This window comes from Rutilus rutilus (assembly GCF_951802725.1).
Source record: "Rutilus rutilus genome assembly, chromosome: 17".
Classification (NCBI taxonomy): domain Eukaryota; kingdom Metazoa; phylum Chordata; class Actinopteri; order Cypriniformes; family Leuciscidae; genus Rutilus; species Rutilus rutilus.
In genome coordinates this window covers 36,790,625-36,813,625 of record NC_140230.1, presented here as the reverse complement: position 1 = coordinate 36,813,625, position 23,001 = coordinate 36,790,625, and the positions used below count along the sequence as shown (strand labels likewise).

Sequence of the window (23,001 nt, the reverse complement as noted above, 5' to 3'; positions counted from 1 at the left end):
TTTCTGCATTAATTAGAATAAAATAAACTCCATCTTTAATGATGGGAAAGGCATATTTAGAGTTGAGGTATTTACTTCATTGGTCTTTGGGCTGGTTTTGTTCCGCAGATCTACAGTAAGACTCTGGTTTCTGCTGGATTCCTGGTTAAAGTCGGTCAGTTAAAGTTCAACAGATTTGCTGTAAAGATCAGCTGATGCACTGAAGCTTTAATGCAATGTTGCATATTTAGGGTTCACACACACACTTCATTCACTAATGAATGTCCAAGTACATGCAATCCTGATTTCTGACTATTAAAAAATCATTTTACAAAGATTGCACTCTCAAAGTTCATAGCATATTAGAAACATGTATATTCACTACGGAAGTTCACACAACTTGTTCAGATTTATGGCTTTGATGTTCATGCAGTTTTAGAGTAAAACGGGATTTCGAAAATATTAATACAAAATGATATAAAATCATTTATGATATAAAAATTGATGTAGGCCTACGTTAAATTCTGTTACCTTTTCATTTTTCATTTCAAGTTCACTTTTTGAAACTTTTTTCACCTCAGCAATAATCCGCCAAGTGTCGTCTTTGAAAAGAGATCAAACATCTGTTGCTCTAAAACATTCAAGATTTACCAGTTTAAGTTGGAGATTTCATTTTCAGGTCTACGCTCAAAAAGTGAATACGTTTTAAATACAGCGTAAATATAATTTAGTATAAAAAATCCACTAAATACAAAATATTCAATAAAAAACATTATCAAACAAAAATATAGTCCATTAATTTCATTGAACACGCAAAGAGCAGCAGAGTGTGTGTATGTGTGTGTGTGTGTGTCAGTTCTGCGCCACTAATAACGTGTGCACTGCATGTGTGATTCCTTCTGTATAAAACATTTAATATACAATCAAAATCAAGCACACTTGTTCCAGAAACCGCTTCACTCCGTCAGAAGGGACCCTTTCACGACTGGTTTGGAGGCAAACGTGCTTTTATACTCGGAAATGGGAAAATCCTAGTTCCCAGTAAGAACTTTGAACTCTTTCCCTGCCAGCGTTTTAGAAAAAGGTTCCCATCCAGCACCAGCATTCATGATCCGTCCCACAAAACTTTCATGGCCCACAGAATATTTTGTTGTATGAATATCTGAACATGCAATATATTAATAAAAAGAAAATGAACAGAGCCTTTAATTTAATAATTCTTGCTTAATGCATTCTTGGTCAGTGTCATTAAAAAAGCAACATTTTGAGCAAAAAGCTGAGGAAATGGTGTTTCTGTCAAAGACTACATCCAGATGATTCAGAGTCGATCGAGTCCCATCAAAGCTTCACAGCAGCTCGTCCTGGGTCAACATTTCATTAGCAGTTTTGATTTATATGCTGATTAATGTTATTTTACATATGCATGCTTACAAATAATATCACTTGTCTCTGCTTCTTCTTCGCCTGCGTTTTGATCCAGAGATTCTACTCTTTCAAAAGATGCATAATAGAAGCTTTTTTCACCACAGAATAAAACATTTAAAAGATGATTGCCACTTTTTATCTCACAATTGCGAGTTATAAAGTCAGAATTGCGTGATATAAACTTGCAATTGAGAGATATAAACTCACAATTCTGACTTTTTTTCCTCACAATTTGCGAGTTTACATCTCACAACTCTGACATCTTTTCTTGAGAAAATCATCTTTTCTTCAGAATTGCATGTTTATATCTAGCAATTCTGACTTTATAACACACAATGGAATTCTAAGGAAACAAATACTTTATATCTCACAATTCTGACTTTATAACACAATTGCTAATTTATATCACACAATTTTGAGATAAAAAGTAAACCTTTTTTATTTTTTAATCTGTGGTGGAAACAAACTTCCATATAATAGCGCCCCCTACACTGTTAGACTTTGCCGTAATTTTACAGTTACTTACCGCAAAAAAGCCCAGTAAAATACCATTTATATTATTTACGGTTAACTACTGTAATATGCACTTCATTGTGGGTATTTTTATGAAATTTACAGTAACTTACTGTATATGGGAATTTGCAGTACTTTACTGTTTACGCAAAAGCAGTAGTGCTACCGTAAATGAAGAAGACAGATTTCTTGAAGTGTGTATATGCATATTGTATTTATGTTTATAACAGTGAAAACACGGAAAGCCGGAAAATTCCGTGAATGGTGGGTGGGAAAGAGTTGGAACTGGAACGGCCCTTCAACAAGTCAGAGTTCCTACTAGGAAACTGGGAAGGGAAGCGCAACAATCCCAACGTCAGAGTCCAGTATGCCTGCTCAGCGCATCAACCGTAGTGAAACAGTAATGTATTGTTTATTATAACTTCTGTTTGTCTTTTTCTGCGTTCACGCCATGTCGTAATTACCGTAATTTCAGGATGATAACATGACGTTCTAGCCAGAGCTGTTCTATGTTATAACAACAATTATGTGTTTTTATGGCGACACTAAATTAATCTGCAGCGGTCAGGCGAAAACTTTCTCAGCGTACAAGTCAAGCTCGTGAACACTTTTTACAAGTTAAAATCTCGTAATTACGGTAATCGTGAACGCACAGTGCATGTGCACAGTACAATCCAACCTCTATTCATGGATATGATACTTCAGCAGAAAGTGTTGATAAAAAATACATATTTTCTTGCATCACACTGGTTTTCACTGTACTTCTTTTAACATTTTCAAAGAATTTCTCTTTTTTTATATAAATAAAAAGGGGGTAAATAAAGTAATAGCATGGTAAAAACATGGTAACATTCAAAACTTTTTTGTGCATTTTTGTACATTTTGTGCATTCACTCATTAATGAGAGGTTTCTGATCAGATGCAATATGGTTTTAGTTGAAAAATATTGAGTTATGACAGTTTTGTGAGGTCCAGAAAGGTGTGTTTTTAAGGGTTAAAAACTTTCTAGCAAATCACTCACAAATCACCTAATATAAGCAAAAAAACTCATTATTTACGCAGAATCACCTCCTTAGCAACCAACCAGATCACCCTAGCAACTGCCTAACAAATTCAAGAAGCTTTGCAAATACAACTACAGGAAAATTCTGATGAGCTGTAAGATTATTATACAAAAAAAAAAATTGTATTTCAGTTTTATTTTTTTATTTTTTTTATAATTGTATATTTCTATGTCCATGATTTTATATTTAAAGCATCAATTTCATACTAATATTGTGTTTTCTGTCTAAACATTAACGTGTCTCTGTGCAGCATTAAAACACGGTGTGCGAATGATAAATATATGGTGATGATGCAGTGCGATCCATCAGACGAAGATTATGATGGACCAGCAGATTCCAGAACAAACTTTAATAAGTAAAAGATAAACGGAATGCAATATCTAACAGCTGAATAATGATTATCGTGCAAAGAACATAAAAACATAACATAAAAACAAACAGTCGTAATAGTCAATAAAGGTTGAAATAAAGTACAGGGTGCAAACAAAGTGCAACTCAGTATTTGAGATGAAAGGAGTTGGAAGTAAATGCAGATCTGTGGAAAAGGAGCGATTGAGGATGTGAAAGTGGAAATCACCTGCAGAAAAACTTGATTTCTTTTAGAAGATTTCTTCTAAACTTGACCCATTTCTGCGGTGTTCTCTAGGTCACGTAAACACCAGGCGGATCAAGCTGTTCCCGTCATAAACTACTGATGAACTTCTGCGGTTTCACCACAGCTCATTTAAATAAATCAGTCCCTGAACTCCGCTTCCTCATGAACAGAGCGTGTGTATTTCATTCAGATAAAGTTCCTCATATTGAGGTTATTCCTCATAATAACACAGCTTGTCTCATTAACAATCTCTCATTAACTAATTAACGCTAGTATAGTTCACTCACACAAGAGCTCTAACTAAAGACGGAATTACTGACTCCCAGAGTGCATTGCGGCAGGAATACATTATGCAATTGCTTTGCTTTTATTTGACAATTTTATTTGCTGTCTTGTGTCATTAGTAGCACAACAGAAACAGCAAATAAAATTGTTATTGTTACATAAAATGTATTTGTTCCCATTGTTGCATTTTGCATGCTGACTGTTAAAGTGTGTGTGACTCAAACATGGTCGATTGCAAGATATTGTCACAAATATAGAGGGATTATATCAACCCAATTTAAAGTTTCACAAGGTGTTTATGACACAAGTGTTAGCAATAAACTGTTAAAATAACATTACATCATCAAATAACTGTGATTTATTGTTGCGTCGCTGCATCAATAGGAAGAGAATTACAATATCAACAAAGTTTCCGAGAGCCCAGGCAGAGGGACACTGATCAGCATAATGGCGAGTAAAAAACATTTCAGGAGAATCCGCATTAGTTTATGAAGTCAGCTTATGTCATGTTCTCCCATTCTCCAGCTGTGCTTCAACTTTCAAGAGGACTTTGGGAAATGAGTGAATGCAACTAGAGAAGGATAAAATGAGGAAATTAGTGTCCTCAAAAACTCACTTGATAAAATGTCACTGAAACCTTCAGTTCATCTTAACTGGGGTTTTCTGAGGAAACAAGGCAGAGTATGTGAAAACTACAGATTAGCATTGAGTTAAGACATTAATAAAGTTAACTAGCAAGTGTTAACAACTGTAGGATTTTACAGTGTGAATAAAAGTATTTTTTTAAATAACCCAGCATTTTCGCTGTTCCCACAACAGAACAGAATAAAAGTCCCTTTACATAAATCCATTTAGTTGTACAAACACCAGAGCTATGTTAGTTTTATTACAGCTTTTATTTTAAGTTTTTTTGTTTTCATGTTCATTTTAGTTTCATTTTTAGTCATTTCATTGTGCTTTTGTCATAAAAAAAAAAAAAAGCTATTATTCATTTATTTTTATTTAAAGTCCCCCTGTAGTCAATCATTTTATCCTTTAAAACTCATCTTTGATCACCACAATTACATATTTAAACATTAAACATTTCATGTCTGAAATTCCTCATGTCTTAAAACATCTTGAATGTAACTCAACACCCTCGCCTCATTTAGTATGCGCGGTTCTATGAATATGCAAATGAGCCCCGCCTCCACTCACTCACTCAGCTCAGAGATCCACTGGTTGATGATCACACGTTGATCTGATTGGTTACAAGGTAGTTTGTGACGTCAGAAACACCAGCGATTTCAAAGCGTGTGTTTGAGACTGTCTTTGGTTCACTGCAGTTTTAAGGAGAAAATACTCAGCAATGGTGTCGACTTATGAACTTACACATGCTTTGTCTTAAAGCAGATTAAAAACACCACATAGACACATAAACAACATTAAAGGTGGATTTTCACCACAGGGGGACTTGAAGTTTTAGTTAGTTTTATGTTTCTATTTCCAGTGAATAATTTTAGTGCTTTATTTATTGCCAAGGCAACATTTCTAATGTTCATTCAGTTTAGCTTTTTCAACTAATATTTATGTTCTTTTATTTCAGCTTTATTTCAAAGAACAGGAATGTTTTTAATAGGTTTTGATGAGGATAACACTGACACATGCAGAAATCCTGAAGTGAAGCTGCTGTCGAATCCGAGACTCTTCCCAGTTCATCATCAAAAGCAGAATCATTCTTGTATTGTAGATATTGTATTGCCAGTGTGTGAACAGCTTGTGACGAGACCAGGTTGTCTGTGAAAGCCTGTAAACGGATGTTAGTGTGACGAAAGGAATGGTTTTTCTGGGAAAATCAAACAGATGTGGCGTTCACAGTCCCGAGAGCCTCTCTTCTGATCAGTGACGCATGAGACGAAGGCTTACACAACGGGCCTGTCCTAACACACACACACACCGCAAGTCTCTGCACTTGACCACTAGTGTACTTGCATGACGAGTTTCCTGTATCTGGTCCAAGTGTTCGACGAAGACCACATGTGTGTGTAACACGTATGTATGATCAGCCGGCGGGACACACTCATATTACACAAGTGTTTATTTACACATTTTTGAATTTCATTACTTTGCACACATACTCATCTTTGCGTGCAACACTTTCTGTTTTACTAGCAAATTATATGTGATTAATGCAATTAATGTACTTACATTGCAAGGTTTTCATTGACATCTCGTGATTTCAGGGATGCATGATGGGATACGCTTAGAAACGCACGATTACTGATCCCGAAATAACGTTAGAGAAGGGCTGCGTCTGACATCACACACTTGCTGGGCTGCTGTAACAATCATCAGTGAGAGTGTTTGTTTGTTTGCTTGACCCTTTGCCGATTCTGGATTACTCAAATAAACAAATCTAGAGGGTGAGACAGGAACGGGAAAACCAGGACCTTGGAAAACAGAGGAAAACGCTCAGAGATGCAGTGTACACAACTAACAAGACTTCGCAGGGAACGACAGAAAGAAGCAGCTTATATAGGGTGAATAAACAAGAGGTGAATGTGATGATGGCTGATTAGTCATGGGCAAAGGATCATGGGAAATGTAGTTTGTGGATGTGTGGGGTTGGAGCGCCCTCTGATGGTTATCCCGGACACTGTCACTGGTGATCCTTACAGTTGTTTTAACCCGATTTTGGGTCAAACATGGACAAACCCAAACGTTGGATTAAAAATGCGATTTAAAAATTCAACCCGACGGCTGGGTTTGTCCATCTTTGACCCAACATTGGGTTAAAACAACCCAGCATAGTCGAACAACAGGATGTGACAAAAGATGCATGTCTGAGTTCACTGCACTCATGAGAAAAGTCCCGGGATGAGCAACTTCCGTGTGGATCCGATGGACACTTTATATCCCATGAGGCCACAGGAGAGGATTTATGCACTTTATATTACAGTGTTACTTGCCTAAAGCACTGGGGAATTTAAGGTACATGAGTTACGGTTAGATTCAGGGTTAGTATCCAGTTTTTACCCGGTTGTTGCAATTACTATAATAAGTACATCATGTACAGTCAAACCAAAAATTATTTAGACACCAGATATCATTTTTTATATTTTTTTACTAGTGTGTGCAGGACACTATAGTTCAGTAATGTAAGTGAGGAGAGCAGAATAAAGTAAACTGTGACATATTATACCCAATAACTCTTCATACAGAGACTACCTGTGGCATTTATAAAAATCTGGAACCAAAAATGATTCAGACTCTGTGACCTGATCATGTTTTGCTGAAGTGTTTTTTCTTACCTTAGCAACCTTCTAGCAACACCATAGCAACCACCCAAAACACCCTAGCAACCATCCAAAATACCCTAGCAACCACCTAGCAACAGCATAGCAATCACCCAGAACACCCTAGCAACCACCCAAGACACCCTAGCAACCACCCAGAATACCCTAGTAACCACCCAGAACACCTTAGCAACCCACTAGAAACACCCTAGCAACCGTGCCAAATTTTTCCACTGCAAGCACCACTCACATTTTCTTCAGGAAATGTACATTCTAGTTGCTAATGCTCTTTTCACACACAGACTGAACACAATGAAGCATTGCTTGGTGATTGGTTGAGCTAAACTGGTATTATCTAATTGTGTAGTTAAATTTAACAGCTGACAGATATTCAACATAATTCATGTGTGAGACAGTCTAACAGAAGGACGGACAAAACCAGTCAGATATCACCTGAGTTCTGCTCATATTTTATTACAGTTTTCTAAACTATAGCGAATAAACTGATGATGTGAGAAAAGTTAAAGGAGTCTGAATACATGTGTGTTTGACTGTATATGGGGAACAGGACTGTACTAAAGAAAATCATAATTATTCCAGACTTTAGTCCGGTTGTGCACGTGTGTGTAACAGTATGCACGCGTGTGTGTGTGTGTGTGTGTGTGTGTGTGTGTGTGTCTGATTGATTCACTGACGTAAGTGCTGGATCACAGTCTCAGAGGTTAAAGGTCAGATCGTTGCTTTCTCCTCACAGCAACACAGATAACATGAAGAGGCCAGTATAAGCTGGAGTTTAGAGAGTTTTTCCTAATCAGATCCATCAGACCTGCAAACTTGGCGTCCAATAATCAATGCATTTCAATAACTGTGACGTTTCTCAAAAAACAAAGTGGCTGAATCACGTATGAATCAAACCTGACCATGTGCATTTATCATATGGGAAACCAGAATGTGGCTGAACCAGGACAGTTTCTCATGCTAAATATTATGATATTCTGTCATAAACTTTCAATATACATTGACATATTTTCCTCTAGGAAAAATGTAAGCGCTGTGAGTCTGTGACTGATGAAGCTTTTCACAAGCAAACCCTTCTGGCCCGAAGAGTCCGGCTCAAACATCTGAAACAGAAATATATGAATAACGTGTCGCCATCTAGTGCTGAAGAATGGTTATAACTACACGCTGTTACACACTCCCATGATCTTTGTGCTCTTGTCCTCATTCGCTCTTTCCTGACAGGAATAAAACACTTTCTCTCTCAGGCTCTTTCACTTTCTAATGAAATGTTCAACAAAAGATGATTTTAAGATATAAAAGTGTGTTTTTAAAAGTTAAGAAATGACAGATGCAATTCTAATTGTAATAATTTGGACAATACTAATTATGAAATAATTAGTCTTTTAAATATGAAACGAACATTATTACATTAAAGCTCAACACTAGTAAAAGACTAGGGTTATTATCTAACCAAAGCTATTAAAAATAACAGTAAAAACATTTGTTAATTGAAATAAAGCGGAAATAAAATAAAATGTAAATATTAGAAACATTGCCTTGACAATAAACTGAAATAAGTTTAATTTGAAGCACTAAAATTATTAACTGGAAATAAATAAAAACTAAAACTGAAATAAAACAATTTAAACCTATAAAAAGCAATATTTAAAAAATAATAAAAATAAACAAAAATTAACATGAAACATAAAAATATAATAATAAAAGATAGTTCTAAATATTAATAAAATGAGAAAAAAACAGCACTAATTCATTTATAATTGTAATGTATACTTTTGCTTTACGCACATATTTTCCCTGACATTACCATATAAAGGTAAACAATATTTAGAAATGAGTTATTACAAATATTAGTAAGATCCATGCAAATGATTATTAATATGAATATGAATATAATAAATATTAAAGGTGACATTTGGCCCTCTAGCGGTAAAAACAAAACTGCATGCCTTCTGCGGAAGAACAATGAGTTCTCTCTCTCTCTCACACACACGCATTTTCTCTCTTTTACACACACACTTTCTCTCTCTCTCACACACACACACACACGCATTTTCTCTTTTACACACACACTTTCTCTCTCACACACACACAAACACACACTTTCTCTCTCCCTCTCTCACACACGGCAAAGCAGCCGGAACAACTTTCCTCGCGGATATGACGAGACACAGGCGAGTGACGCAGGCACGCAATTTCCCGCGAAAACCACCCCGTCTAAAACATAAACACTTATAATAGTCTCACCACAGCGAATCAGGGTCAGACAAAAACAGTGTTTAGAACAATAATTGCTTATGTATTATTTAAAATGTGTTCATTTTGAACAGAAAAGTTAGTCGATTAAAGTATTAAATCATTTACTCCTGAGATGTGAGCTTATGAGATACAGTAGGACAATGTGTGTAATATTAATCCAATATTATGATCTCTGGCTCTTGAACAAAAAGACAGTAGTTATATATTTTGTTTTAGTAGATTAGTAAGTTATAAAGACATATCTAGAGATGACCTCCACCTGTATCATCACAAGTTTATTAAGAGACTGTACAATACAAATGAAAAATAAAATTAAAAATACATAGATGGAGAACATAAGAAAGCAAGACGAGCTTTGGACTGGTTCTGGAAACCCTGTACAGCGACACACATGCTGGACCCAGAGCGCTCGAGTGATGGAGACGAGACACCAGTCTGCGTGTTCTAATAAACATACAAAAAATATTACGGTAGCTGTCTTGGTGTACGTATACATATTTATATATATATATATATATATTAAAAAAAACTGAAATAACATTAATGAAGTTATAGGAGGTGTTCAAGGATATTGACTAGACAGACACTATACTGTGGAGACACTTCTGCAATAAGAGAAAAACTAAATCATGAGCCAAATAAGCAAATAACATGTTTTCCATCCGCTCCAGACGTCGTGTGTGTGTGTGTGTGTGTGTGTGTGTGTGCATTACAGTATGATCTGGCCTCGGTACGCGCGATCCTTCAGGTTTACACATCTTTAACAGGGGAAATTAATAAAGCACAGCCTCGGTCTGTGACGAGGCTCATGTTACTCAGTAAAATAGAGATCTGGAGATCAACATCAGACATCAGCTGCGAGATCGGTGTGTGTTTGGCTTGACGTTCCTGACGGTCCACGAACCGGGAAGAGGATTGGCCAACGAGAACAACCTGGTCATCATCAACACCATCTTAGAAGATCTTCCCTTTCTTCTTATTCTTTTCCAAAGTCCTGTGTGGGAAACAGGATAATGATGTTTACTAGCACTGGGCAACCATTAATCACATCCCATATACATGCTTGTGTTTACATAATATACATATATGTGTGTGTGTGTACTGTATTATTATTTTGTGTTTATAAATACACACATATGCGTGTATACATGTATTTGTGTGAGTGAATGCAGCAGAATCATGAACATAAATGCACAACTTTAAAGGAGATTTCCTCAATGTTTTGATTTTAACACTAGTGTAGACGAACACTGACACCCTGTGGTGAAGTAATGCGTGTGTAATCTCCTCAGATCGGCTCGGGCTCGGGTTAAAACCTCATGTTCTGATGAGTTTGGGAACTTCTGCACACAGTGAACATGTTCTGCACCCTCAGATTCCAGGTTTTCAGATGGTTGTGTCTCGGCCAAATATTGTCATTTATCAACGGAAAACTTATTCATTCAGTTTTCAGATGATGTATAAATCTCAAATAAAAGAAAATGCCCCATGTGACTGGTTTTGTGGTCCAGGGTCACATATCGAAAGGTTAATTTTCCCACTAAACTGCCTCTTTTGGGTCAAACCGGACGTGACTGTAATATGCAGACGCAGTGAAAGCTGTGATGGCGACGTACATTTTCTGCTGCTCCAGGATCCTCTGCTGGGTCTCCCAGGTCGACCTCTCGTCCTCGAACTGGCGTCTCCTCTCCTCCAGCTCCTTGTGCTGAGCCTCCAGGTTCTTCTTCATCTGCTCGTGGCGTCGCTGGAGCTGCGGGTCACAGGAAGGGCTCGTTAGACGGCGCTTTCACAACACAGATCGGCTCAAGAGCAGCGTTACAGTTTTTCAGGGTTCGTATAAATTACAGGACTTTTCCAGCACTACTTTTGGGGTTTTCAAGAATTACAGTCAGAGATGGCACTTATCAAACATCTATAGCATTTTTCTAAGGATTTTTAAAACTCAAATTACAGATATAAGGCATCCAAAATACAACTTACCACGTATTTAACAATATATTAAATACAAATGTTTATAATGGCTATTATTGTTCAATAAATAATATTTTATATCATAATGTTGGGGTACTTCGTATCGAGAAAAGCTCTGATGGGGGTTCATCACACGGGCCGCAGTGTTACTTTGCATGAAAAGATTTCATTTATATATTACAAAAAAAAAGAATTCATATATATTGTATTTAAATAAGTCAAACACTTTAAGGTCATAAATATGGCTGTTCTCAAGGGTTTTCCAGGACTAACATTTCAAAGTCAAATCCAAGCACTTTAAGCACTTTGTACGAACCCTGGTTTTAATTAATATTTTTATATTGCTATTATTATACTATTTTTATTACATCATAAGTTTCAATAATTATGCTTTTTATTTGTTTTTAAATGTCTATAGTTTTTACTTTTTGTTTCAATTATTTTAGTACATTAATTTAAACTAAATGAAAATTAGAATTGTTGCCTTTGCAAACAGCTGAAATAAAAGTTTATTTTTATATTTTAAGTAATACATTTATTTTTTAGTTTTAGTTTACTATAATAACCCTGGTGTGCAAATATGCATTTTAGTGTATATAAAGGAATAAAATAATAAAAACATTAAAAAAAAAAAAAAAAATTGAAATGAAATAAAGTAATAAAAAAAATATATAAAAAAAGTTGATTAAAATTTTTTTAAAAAAATAAATAATAATAAATACATAAATTAAATCCAAGATCAAATATACAGAGTTTATATTATACTATTAAAATATAATACACTGAAAAATATATGGATATAATTAAATTTATAATTAATTAATAAAAATAAAATTTAATTAAACAAATAAACTATTAAATCCAAGAGAAAATATACTGAGTTTATATGATACTATTAAAATATAATATACTGAAAAACATAGGGATATAATTGATCGAGATTGATCACCGGAAGTCCAGGACCCGCTGTGTGTGTGTGTGTGTGTGTGTGTGTGTGTGTGTGTGTGTGTCACTACCTCTGCCTCTGAATCTTTCAGCTTCTGGATCTTCTCCTTGACCTTCATCTCGAAGACCTGCTCCATCTCCATCTCCATCTTCTTCATCTTGGCCACATGCTCTCGCCTCTCCTCCTCCATCTGAGCCAGGGGACTCCTGGGATACACACACACACACAATCAACAATCATCTCCCACAGCTCCCATCTCTGTGTGTGTGTGTGTGTGTGTGTGTGTGGGGGGGGGGGACACCCGTGACCACAGAACATCTCTGCGCTTCAGTCTTGCTCAGGCGGAGGAAAGAGGAGGAAGAACACACACACACACATCTTGATTCCAGAGGAACCTGAGAGCGGTTAAAGGCCGAAGCGCTTGTGCTGATCAGAGTTAGAGAGCGGTGCAGAGAAGCTGCGGAGAGGAGCGTGTGGAACATATCTGATTGAAATGATGATGCATCTCAATTTTTGCCACTCAAAACAATTAGTGGATTTTATTACAGTCCCTCCAGTTTTACGCCATCGCAGAATACAACGCAAAATCAACAAAATGACGCCTTTTTGGTGCGATCCTGCATAATCCGGCATTTCACCGCAAAATAAATAGCAAAAAATCATTTTAATCACAAAAATAAATAATATTATCTAATTGGATTATCCCTAATTTATTCAAAGCTGTAATGCATTATTTTCACGAGGATACAGACGTTGTGCACTTAATATGGTAAATGTGTTATTCTAATTATTAAAAATAAATAGTGCAAAATTGTCACACATTTCTGGAAATTGCGAGTCATTTTGATAAAAAAAAAAATAAAAAAAAATAAAATAAAATAAATTCACAAAATCCTGGAGGGACTGATATTATGAATGAAATATAAGCAGAATGAATTTCTTGTGCAAATTGTTGCATTGAATTGTTTTGCGAATCAAAGTCTGAGAAAGACTTGAGATGCATCAGTCGATCAATCATTCCCCACCCAGAGACTGATCCTGGATCATGTGTTTCACATCAGGAACATGAGGATCGTGATTAATCCCCGGGGAAAAACTGTTGGAAAAGGAGGGATGACGACAGACACTGTTCCCAGAGGAAGAGAGGATCCACACTACACAGGGATTCGGGAAGAATATAAATGACCACTTACATGCCGTCAACCGTGTCATCTCTAAAAAACAAGAACACACACACACTTAGCATGCTGCAAATCTCACACACTGAAGAGCAACATAATGTGTGAACAGAAGCAGACAGAAGTCTAGTCTGGATCAAAACACTTCAGTGTGGTTTCCTGTGAGTTAGATGTGACTGACGCGCGTGAACACACTCATGCATGTGTGTGTGTGTGTGTGTGTGTTAAGAGTTCGACTTCTTAAATTAGGAGTTATCGGCCACAGAAAACTGTGAAGCATCTCAAGCTCAGAGTCCACAAGAGGAACTGCATTTTTCAAGCTATTTAAGAGATCTGGAAAGTAAAAGTCAAAATACATATTATATTACATATTTTAATTTCTTATATTTTTCAAATCACACTTTTTAACTAGCAATTCTTGCTGGCAAATCAAATAAAGGGGAAACTTAACCTTTCTATGAAGCCCATGCTCAGCTCAATACTTATAAGTATTACTATTTTATAAATACAGACTCATTACGACCTATACTGCATTATCAGAACAATTACAGTTCTATTTATATTATTTTTTATCATTATAAGTCATGCATTTGTGTTTAATGCACATGCTCATAATCCATTATACACTGATTTGTAAGTATTAATTAGTCGTATGGTTCCAGTTAAAGCACTTATAAAGATGCAGCCTGCGTTGCTATAATGTTATTATATTATAGTTGCAATGACTTTAGTAATTCAGATTTATTTCTGTCAAATAAGTGAATATATTGTTATTAATATCCGTGTTGTGTTCTTATAAATAGTTATTGTGAGTGATAGTACAGTTACTAGCCTCTATAAATGAGGTACAAAACTGGAATCAAACCTTTTTCAATGTTAATACTAGCAAAACACTGCAACGATATTTCTTAAAGTATAATTTCAAACGGCTATAAGCAATATCACGCATATATGGCTGAGGAGATATAGATTTTAACAAATCATAATTACCATTCATGACCTGTAATGCAAACATTAGCCATTAAAGACATAATTGATAACTAATTTGTACAGGGAACAAGTTTCTCTGGAACTATTTCATATTTGATCATTTATAAATCAGTGTATGGATTATGAGTATGCGCACTGAAAAAACAAATGCATGACTTATAAGTAATTATAAAAAAATAATATAAATGTAACTATAAGTGTTCTTATAATGCAGTATAGGTCTTAAGTCTATATAAATATATTTATAGAATAGTAATACTTATAAGTAAGTATAAATGGGGCTATAAGTCATTCTAAGCTTCACAGAAAGTATTACCAAATATAGTATTGCTCTACATTTCCCCCTGAATGAATAATATCCGGTTCGACTTGTAAACGGCATGTTGATTTCCAGAACAGAAGTAGGTCGGCCACAGATGTGAGTATGGCGGTTTACAGTTTCTCTCCGCTCTATCAGGCAACAGGAAATGATGCAACATTAAATCTTACAATGCTGTTAGCCAACTGAGCATCACTTACATAAACCGATCTTAAACCTTAATAAAAATACACAAATGCAGGGAAATGAAGGGTCTCCATCAAAAAGCATGTGTCTCCCACTTTATAAATGTTCAGTTCATTAAAGTTAATACGGTAATATTGGGGTTATTTTCAGGCTTGACGCTTGCTTTTTTTTCCAGATTTTTTTTTTATATATTTTGAAAAATGTAGGAGCGCAATGAAAATGTACTAAATCATTTTAAATACAGAGAGTCATTTACTAGCATAATTACTTAATTTATTTGAATACAAAAACTACACCGGTTTTAAATATTTCTACTCCAAACTGTATTTATGTAATAATTATGTTTATTCTAAACATTGAATTAAATGCTACATAAATATTATTTTGTAATAATCATAACCAGAACAAAAAATAAATAAATTCTGCATAATGCAGGACTTTTAATTATCAAAAAGCCCAAAATACACCGGGACTCTTATTTTGAAATGTCTTCACTGCTTCCAGCTGCTCATTCTCACACACACGAGGGAGCTAAAATATGCTCTTACAACCATCTGAAATACAAACACCAAGGTGTACTAAACCATGTGCATGTTCTCGTATCAAACAGACACTGAGAACTGCTTAATTTCAGTGATATAGTATTGCTGAACTCACTTGGTGAGCTGGCCTTTGGTCCTGTTGTTCTCGATGCCGTTGCAGGTGACGGCCGCCAGCTTTCTGCTTCTGTAGTTCTCATAATGGACGTTATTCGTCACGTCCTTCAGGTCCTGCATGTGGGTTCTGACACAAACACATGGTTACTGCAAAACGCCTCATACTTTAAAACAGGAACATGACGCCACAGAGTATAAAGACAGTCCAGTCATGCGTGTCATTACTTTAGATACATGAAAGACATGTAAAGTTTGTACCTGATGAGCATATTCCTCACGAGTGTGAAATCACAGTGGTCTCCATTCTCAACTGGGCAGAAACAAACAAGAACCAAGTTTTAAACGCATCGAGATATTATTCAAATATTATTCATTTATAGTTGTTGACTGATGGCCAGATCGACCTCACAAACAGCAGTTTCAGCATATAATCATATCCAGGAAAAACACTAGCCTTCAAAAGTTTAGGGTCAGTACGGTTTTAATGCATTTATTAAAAAATAACAGTAAAATTTTTTAATGTAAATCATCTGTTGTCTATGTGAATATACAGTAAAGTGTAATTTATTCCTGTGATCAAAGCTGAACTGTCAGCATCATTACTCCAGTCTTCAGTGTCACATCATCCTTCAGGAATCACTCTAATATGAGGATTTGATGCTCAAGAAACATTTATGATTATTATCAGTGTTGGAAACAGTTCAGACTTTTTTTCTTTTTCTTTGATGAATCAAAAGAACAGCATTTATTTGAAACAGATTTTGAAATAGTCTTTACTGTGACCTTCGATCAATATAATGCATACTTGCTATAAAAAAAGTATTCATTTCTTTAGAATAAAAAAAAAAAAAAAAAAATTCATTCCCTGATTGGTGGAGTATATTCACTACGGGAACTCCAATGACTAAGATTATATATCCAGGAATTATTTCCTAATATTTACAGGTTTTCCATGGCCGTCGGAGCAGTTCCTCAAAATGAACTGATTCTTCACAAAAAGCAAAATTACAATTCATAGTTTTTTATGTATTTTCTTTTAACGTAACCTCCTGAACCGAGACGATTATTTTAATGTAACCTCTGAACCGAGACGATTGCACATTTGAGATTAAAACTGAAAGTCATGTACCTTCTGCCACTCCCCACGGGTACTGCCGTCCTCTAACCTTCTTCCCGTTCGCCTCGATGATAGTGTTGCTCCCAACCACAGCCAGGGGCAACCGATCCTGTGTGTGTGTGTGTGTGTGTGTGTGTGTGTGTGTGTGAGAGAGTGAGTGTGTGTGAGAGAGTGAGTGTGTGTGTGTGTGTGTGTGTGTGAGAGAGAGAGTGAGTGTGTGTGAGAGAGCGAGTGTGTGAGTGAGTGAGTGAGAGAGAGAGAGTGAGAGAGAGAGAGAGCGAGTGTGTGTGAGAGTGAGTGTGTGAGTGAGTGAGTGAGTGTGTGTGTGTGAGAGTGAGTGAGTGAGAGTGAGAGAGAGAGTGAGTGAGTGAGAGTGAGAGAGTGAGTGAGTGAGAGAGTGAGTGAGTGAGTGAGTGAGTGAGAGAGTGAGTGAGAGAGAGTGTGAGAGTGAGTGAGTGTGTGTGAGAGAGCGAGTGTGTGAGTGAGTGAGTGTGAGAGAGCGAGTGTGTGAGTGAGTGAGTGAGAGAGCGAGTGTGTGTGAGAGTGAGTGTGTGAGTGAGTGTGTGAGTGAGTGAGTGAGAGTGAGTGAGTGAGAGTGAGTGAGTGTGAGTGATTGAGTGAGTGAGAGAGAGAGAGAGAGTGAGTGAGAGTGAGAGAGAGTGAGTGAGTGAGAGTGTGTGAGTGAGTGAGTGAGAGTGAGTGAGAGAGTGTGTGAGTGAGTGAGTGTGTGAGTGAGTGAGAGTGAGAGAGAGAGTGAGAGAGAGAGAGTGAGTGAGAGAGTGAGTGAGAGTGAGAGAGTGAGTGAGTGAGAGAGAGAGTGAGAGAGTGAGTGAGAGTGAGAGAGAGAGTGAGAGAGTGAGAGAGAGAGAGTGAGTGCCTCATTACAACACCAAATACCTTCAGAAGTGATAAGATCATCCACATGTTTGTGATAAGCATAATCAATCAATATTCTTGCTTGCAACATGTTTGAAAACACAGAAACTACATTCTGCTCAAAAGTTTGTTCAACTTTCTCTTTCCTACTTCTATAAAGAGCCCATTCTGCTCGGCCTAAACCAGAATCCAACAACTGACATACAAATCTTTTTTTCAACACATTTAAAACCAGAAATAAATTACACCGTAGAAAAAGTGTCATTACACCTCTGAGTGTTACACCTCTGACAAACACTTCCTAAAGACAGAAATAAAGGCTCTAATCGAGCGCAATTTACAAATGCATGAAAATGGGAACTTTTCTCTCAGTGCCATTAACTTTATTTTTGGTTAAAATGAGTGACACAACACTTACACAAAGCTTTCCCAGCACTAGAAACACGTCTAGAGAGAGAGAGAGACTCATGGATGGCTGTACACAAGGAATCCGTGTGCTAAAGCAACACAAGCCTGGCAGCCTTTCAACGTTCAGATTCAGATCTTCACCACGATCACATTCGAGGACACACTTTATCCTGCTATTCCAACAGCATTTCAAGGGGACAGAAAACTGAATATTTCTTATTTTTCTTCTGAAATAAGTGTGTTTGATGTACAGAGTACAACACGGGACTCCTCCTTCCGCACATTTAATGAAACTAAGCCGCAAAAACAATGTTTAGAACTGATTTTGTTTATGATTTCACAAACATTTGAACATCAGCATGTTCCAGATACTGAATTAAATGCCAGATAAAGTTACTTTTTAGCTGAAAAACTAATAATAACCAAGAAAAAAATTAAATGTCTGGTCTCTTACAACCATCTGAAACATATTCCAATACAAACACCAAGAACATAATTTCATATTTGATGCAAGTCATAATTCATCAACAGTGGATCATTAATAAATTGGCATTAATGCGCGGTGATTATTGATTGTGAACTGCTCTTCGACTATGAATGTGCAGCGCTCATATTTATTATATGAAATCATCGCCAATAATCACATTTGGCTGAATCGTGACTTAAATATTTAAGTTTATGATCTTACTTTTTTTTACTTTTTAATTCACACACGTACTCCTAAACACATTTTACAGTTCACACACATCTATTTTTATTCTCAAATGAGTGTGAAATGCTTGCACTGTCTCGTCCTGATTACACACATGTTGTCAAAAGACTTCAATTATGATTGATTGTTTTCTTTGGGAAAGCATGCTTGCACAAGCGTGGAGCTCTTACTTTGATTTTCTTCACAATCTTGTTTTCTTCCTCATCATCCGTCTCTGGAAACTCGTAGATTTTGATCTTGTGCTCCAGGATTTCTCGCATAATCTAGAGAAACATAAAAACGTCACACAGTCTTTCAGAGGATCGCCAGGAGCGAGTGTTTAGGGTCGAGGAACATCCTCTGTTTATTTGTTGGTGCTCAAATCTGTTCATCTGATCTTTCCCGTCTGGGCGGCACTTCTGTGCTCCTGTTCCTGGTTCCTGCTGAGATAATGCCTCTGACAGATGGCAAAACACTCAAGACACACACACACACACACACACCCGGAGGCCTGAACTCCTGCTGTCTCTTCTTGCCTTTTCCTTAAAGGGATAGTTCTCCCAAAAATTTAAATTAGCCCATGATTTGTTCACCCTGAAGTTGTCCTAGGTGTGTATGAGATTCTTCTTTCAGACGAACACAATCTGAGTTATAGAAAAAAATGTCCTGGCTCTTCTAAGCTTTATAATGGCAGTGAATGGCCGTTTCGGTTTTTAAGTCCATAAAAGTTTATCTGTCATCACAAAAGTGCATCTGTCCATCATAAAAGTGCATCTGTCCATCATAAAAGTGCATCTATCCAATAAACTTAAGCTTAATAAAGGTCTTCTATATTGAATCGATGTGTTCGTGTAAGAAAAATATCCATATTTAAAACTTTATCGACTAAAATAACCAGCATCCGGCAGACGGCCTACGCAAGTCGACTTACGCCATAAGAGTAACACTTGAACTTGACGCACGACGTAATGACGAGCGCGGCTGCCCTGTGTGTTTGAACCGCGAGACGTCAAAGCTCACACTCCTACATCTACGTCTCACATCGTCAAGTGTTACTCTTGTGGCGTAAGGAGACTAGACTACTCGACTAGAGATAATACCCTGACAGATGGCAACACTCAAGACACATACACACACACACACACGGTGGCGGAGGAACTCCTGCTGGCTCTTCTTGCCTTTTCCTTAATCAGGAGTTTAGAGGACATGACTGGGCGGCCGACTGACCTGTTTCTTGAACTGTTGGCACTCTTCGGGGGTCAGAGTATCTGCTTTGGCAATCAGTGGGATGATGTTGACCTTCTCATGCAACCGTTTCATAAACTCGATGTCCAAAGGTTTCAGTCTGGAGTAAAAACATACAACACAACAGCATGATAATGATGACAGTTCACTCAGTGTCTTTAGTGGTGTTAAAGACTAATGCCAGAATCACTGAAACTACAGTGGGCAGAAGTGACGACATCATTCTTTAGTCAAATATTATAAAAAAATATATATTTAAGTCCCCCTGTAGTCAATAATTTGCGATTCATCCAAGTCTATAAGCAGGATCACAGTGAAAACTCTGATTTGCGTTAAGCGCTGCCGCTGATCCACAGAGAGCAGATGTCATGTACATTAATTCAGATTAAATCACAGAATGGCTGGGATAAAAGGTTATAGTTCAGATATAAACTAGAACAAATCAAAGTAGAGCAAATCGAACTGATGCTTCAGGTAAAGATTGTATCAAATGCATTGTTACACCTATAGGTGGCGACAAGTGACTTGTGTTTGTCATTGAATCATTCATTCAAGAGATTTGTTCAGAAACACAGATTCATCCAGTAATGAAACAAATGAAGAGTTTACGAGTGAGTCATTGAATCATTCAAGAGATTTGTTCAGAAACGCTGATTCATCCAGTAATGAAACAAGTGAAGACTTTACGAGTGAGTCATTGAATCATTCATTCAAGAGATTTGTTCAGAAACGCTGATTCATCCAGTAATGAAACAAATGAAGACTTTACGAGTGAGTCATTGAATCATTCAAGAGATTTGTTCAAAAATGCTGATTCATCCAGTAATGAAACAAATTAAGACTTTACGAGTGAGTCATTGAATCATTCAAGAGATTTGTTCAAAAATGCTGATTCATCCAGTAATGAAACAAATGAAGACTTTACGAGTGAGTCATTGAATCATTCAAGAGATTTGTTCAAAAATGCTGATTCATCCAGTAATGAAACAAATTAAGACTTTACGAGTGAGTCATTGAATCATTCAAGAGATTTGTTCAAAAATGCTGATTCATCCAGTAATGAAACAAATGAAGACTTTACGAGTGAGTCATTGAATCATTCAAGAGATTTGTTCAGAAACGCTGATTCATCCAGTAATGAAACAAGTGAAGACTTTACGAGTGAGTCATTGAATCATTCATTCAAGAGATTTGTTCAGAAACGCTGATTCATCCAGTAATGAAACAAATGAAGACTTTACGAGTGAGTCATTGAATCATTCAAGAGATTTGTTCAAAAATGCTGATTCATCCAGTAATGAAACAAATTAAGACTTTACGAGTGAGTCATTGAATCATTCAAGAGATTTGTTCAAAAATGCTGATTCATCCAGTAATGAAACAAATGAAGACTTTACGAGTGAGTCATTGAATCATTCAAGAGATTTGTTCAAAAATGCTGATTCATCCAGTAATGAAACAAATTAAGACTTTACGAGTGAGTCATTGAATCATTCAAGAGATTTGTTCAAAAATGCTGATTCATCCAGTAATGAAACAAATGAAGACTTTACGAGTGAGTCATTGAATCATTCAAGAGATTTGTTCAAAAATGCTGATTCATCCAGTAATGAAACAAATTAAGACTTTACGAGTGAGTCATTGAATCATTCAAGAGATTTGTTCAAAAATGCTGATTCATCCAGTAATGAAACAAATTAAGACTTTACGAGTGAGTCATTGAATCATTCAAGAGATTTGTTCAAAAATGCTGATTCATCCAGTAATGAAACAAATTAAGACTTTACGAGTGAGTCATTGAATCATTCAAGAGATTTGTTCAAAAATGCTGATTCATTCAGTAATGAAACAAATGAAGACTTTACGAGTGAGTCATTGAATCATTCAAGAGATTTGTTCAAAAATGCTGATTCATCCAGTAATGAAACAAATGAAGACTTTACGAGTGAGTCATTGAATCATTCAAGAGATTTGTTCAAAAATGCTGATTCATCCAGTAATGAAACAAATGAAGACTTTACGAGTGAGTCATTGAATCATTCAAGAGATTTGTTCAAAAATGCTGATTCATCCAGTAATGAAACAAATGAAGACTTTACGAGTGAGTCATTGAATCATTCAAGAGATTTGTTCAAAAATGCTGATTCATCCAGTAATGAAACAAATTAAGACTTTACGAGTGAGTCATTGAATCATTCAAGAGATTTGTTCAAAAATGCTGATTCATCCAGTAATGAAACAAATGAAGACTTTACGAGTGAGTCATTGAATCATTCAAGAGATTTGTTCAAAAATGCTGATTCATCCAGTAATGAAACAAATTAAGACTTTACGAGTGAGTCATTGAATCATTCAAGAGATTTGTTCAGAAACGCTGATTCATCCAGTAATGAAACAAATGAAGACTTTACGAGTGAGTCATTGAATCATTCAAGAGATTTGTTCAAAAATGCTGATTCATCCAGTAATGAAACAAATTAAGACTTTACGAGTGAGTCATTGAATCATTCAAGAGATTTGTTCAAAAATGCTGATTCATCCAGTAATTAAACAAGTGAAGACTTTACGAGTGAGTCATTGAATCATTCAAGAGATTTGTTCAAAAATGCTGATTCATCCAGTAATGAAACAAATTAAGACTTTACGAGTGAGTCATTGAATCATTCAAGAGATTTGTTCAAAAATGCTGATTCATCCAGTAATTAAACAAGTGAAGACTTTACGAGTGAGTCATTGAATCATTCAAGAGATGTTCAAAAATGCTGATTCATCCAGTAATTAAACAAGTGAAGACTTTACGAGTGAGTCATTGAATCATTCAAGAGATTTGTTCAAAAATGCTGATTCATCCAGTAATGAAACAAATGAAGACTTTACGAGTGAGTCATTGAATCATTCAAGAGATTTGTTCAGAAACGCTGATTCATCCAGTAATGAAACAAGTGTCATTGAATCATTCACAAAAAATGAGTAGTTCAAAGTAATCAAAAAGCACTTTTTTTTTT

At 36.2% G+C, this 23,001-nt stretch overlaps 1 protein-coding gene across 3 annotated transcripts in view; it reads right to left on the bottom strand.

Moving 5' to 3' along the window:
- Positions 1-9,675: 9,675 nt before the first annotated feature.
- The window catches only part of septin7b (septin 7b), a 29,918-nt gene continuing 16,592 nt past the window's right edge, over positions 9,676-23,001 (bottom strand). For 2 of the 3 annotated variants that reach the window (XM_084384991.1, XM_084384990.1), the window contains 9 exons: positions 19,979-20,096; positions 18,943-19,035; positions 16,789-16,885; positions 15,918-15,969; positions 15,661-15,786; positions 13,524-13,544; positions 12,401-12,536; positions 11,030-11,163; positions 9,676-10,407 (listed from right to left, as the gene is read on the bottom strand). In XM_084384991.1, coding sequence (XP_084241117.1) covers positions 10,368-10,407; positions 11,030-11,163; positions 12,401-12,536; positions 13,524-13,544; positions 15,661-15,786; positions 15,918-15,969; positions 16,789-16,885; positions 18,943-19,035; positions 19,979-20,096 — 817 coding nt within the window. In that variant the 3' untranslated portion in view covers positions 9,676-10,367. The remainder of the gene's footprint in view (positions 10,408-11,029; positions 11,164-12,400; positions 12,537-13,523; positions 13,545-15,660; positions 15,787-15,917; positions 15,970-16,788; positions 16,886-18,942; positions 19,036-19,978; positions 20,097-23,001) is intronic. The other variant, XM_084384992.1, reaches the window with a different exon arrangement.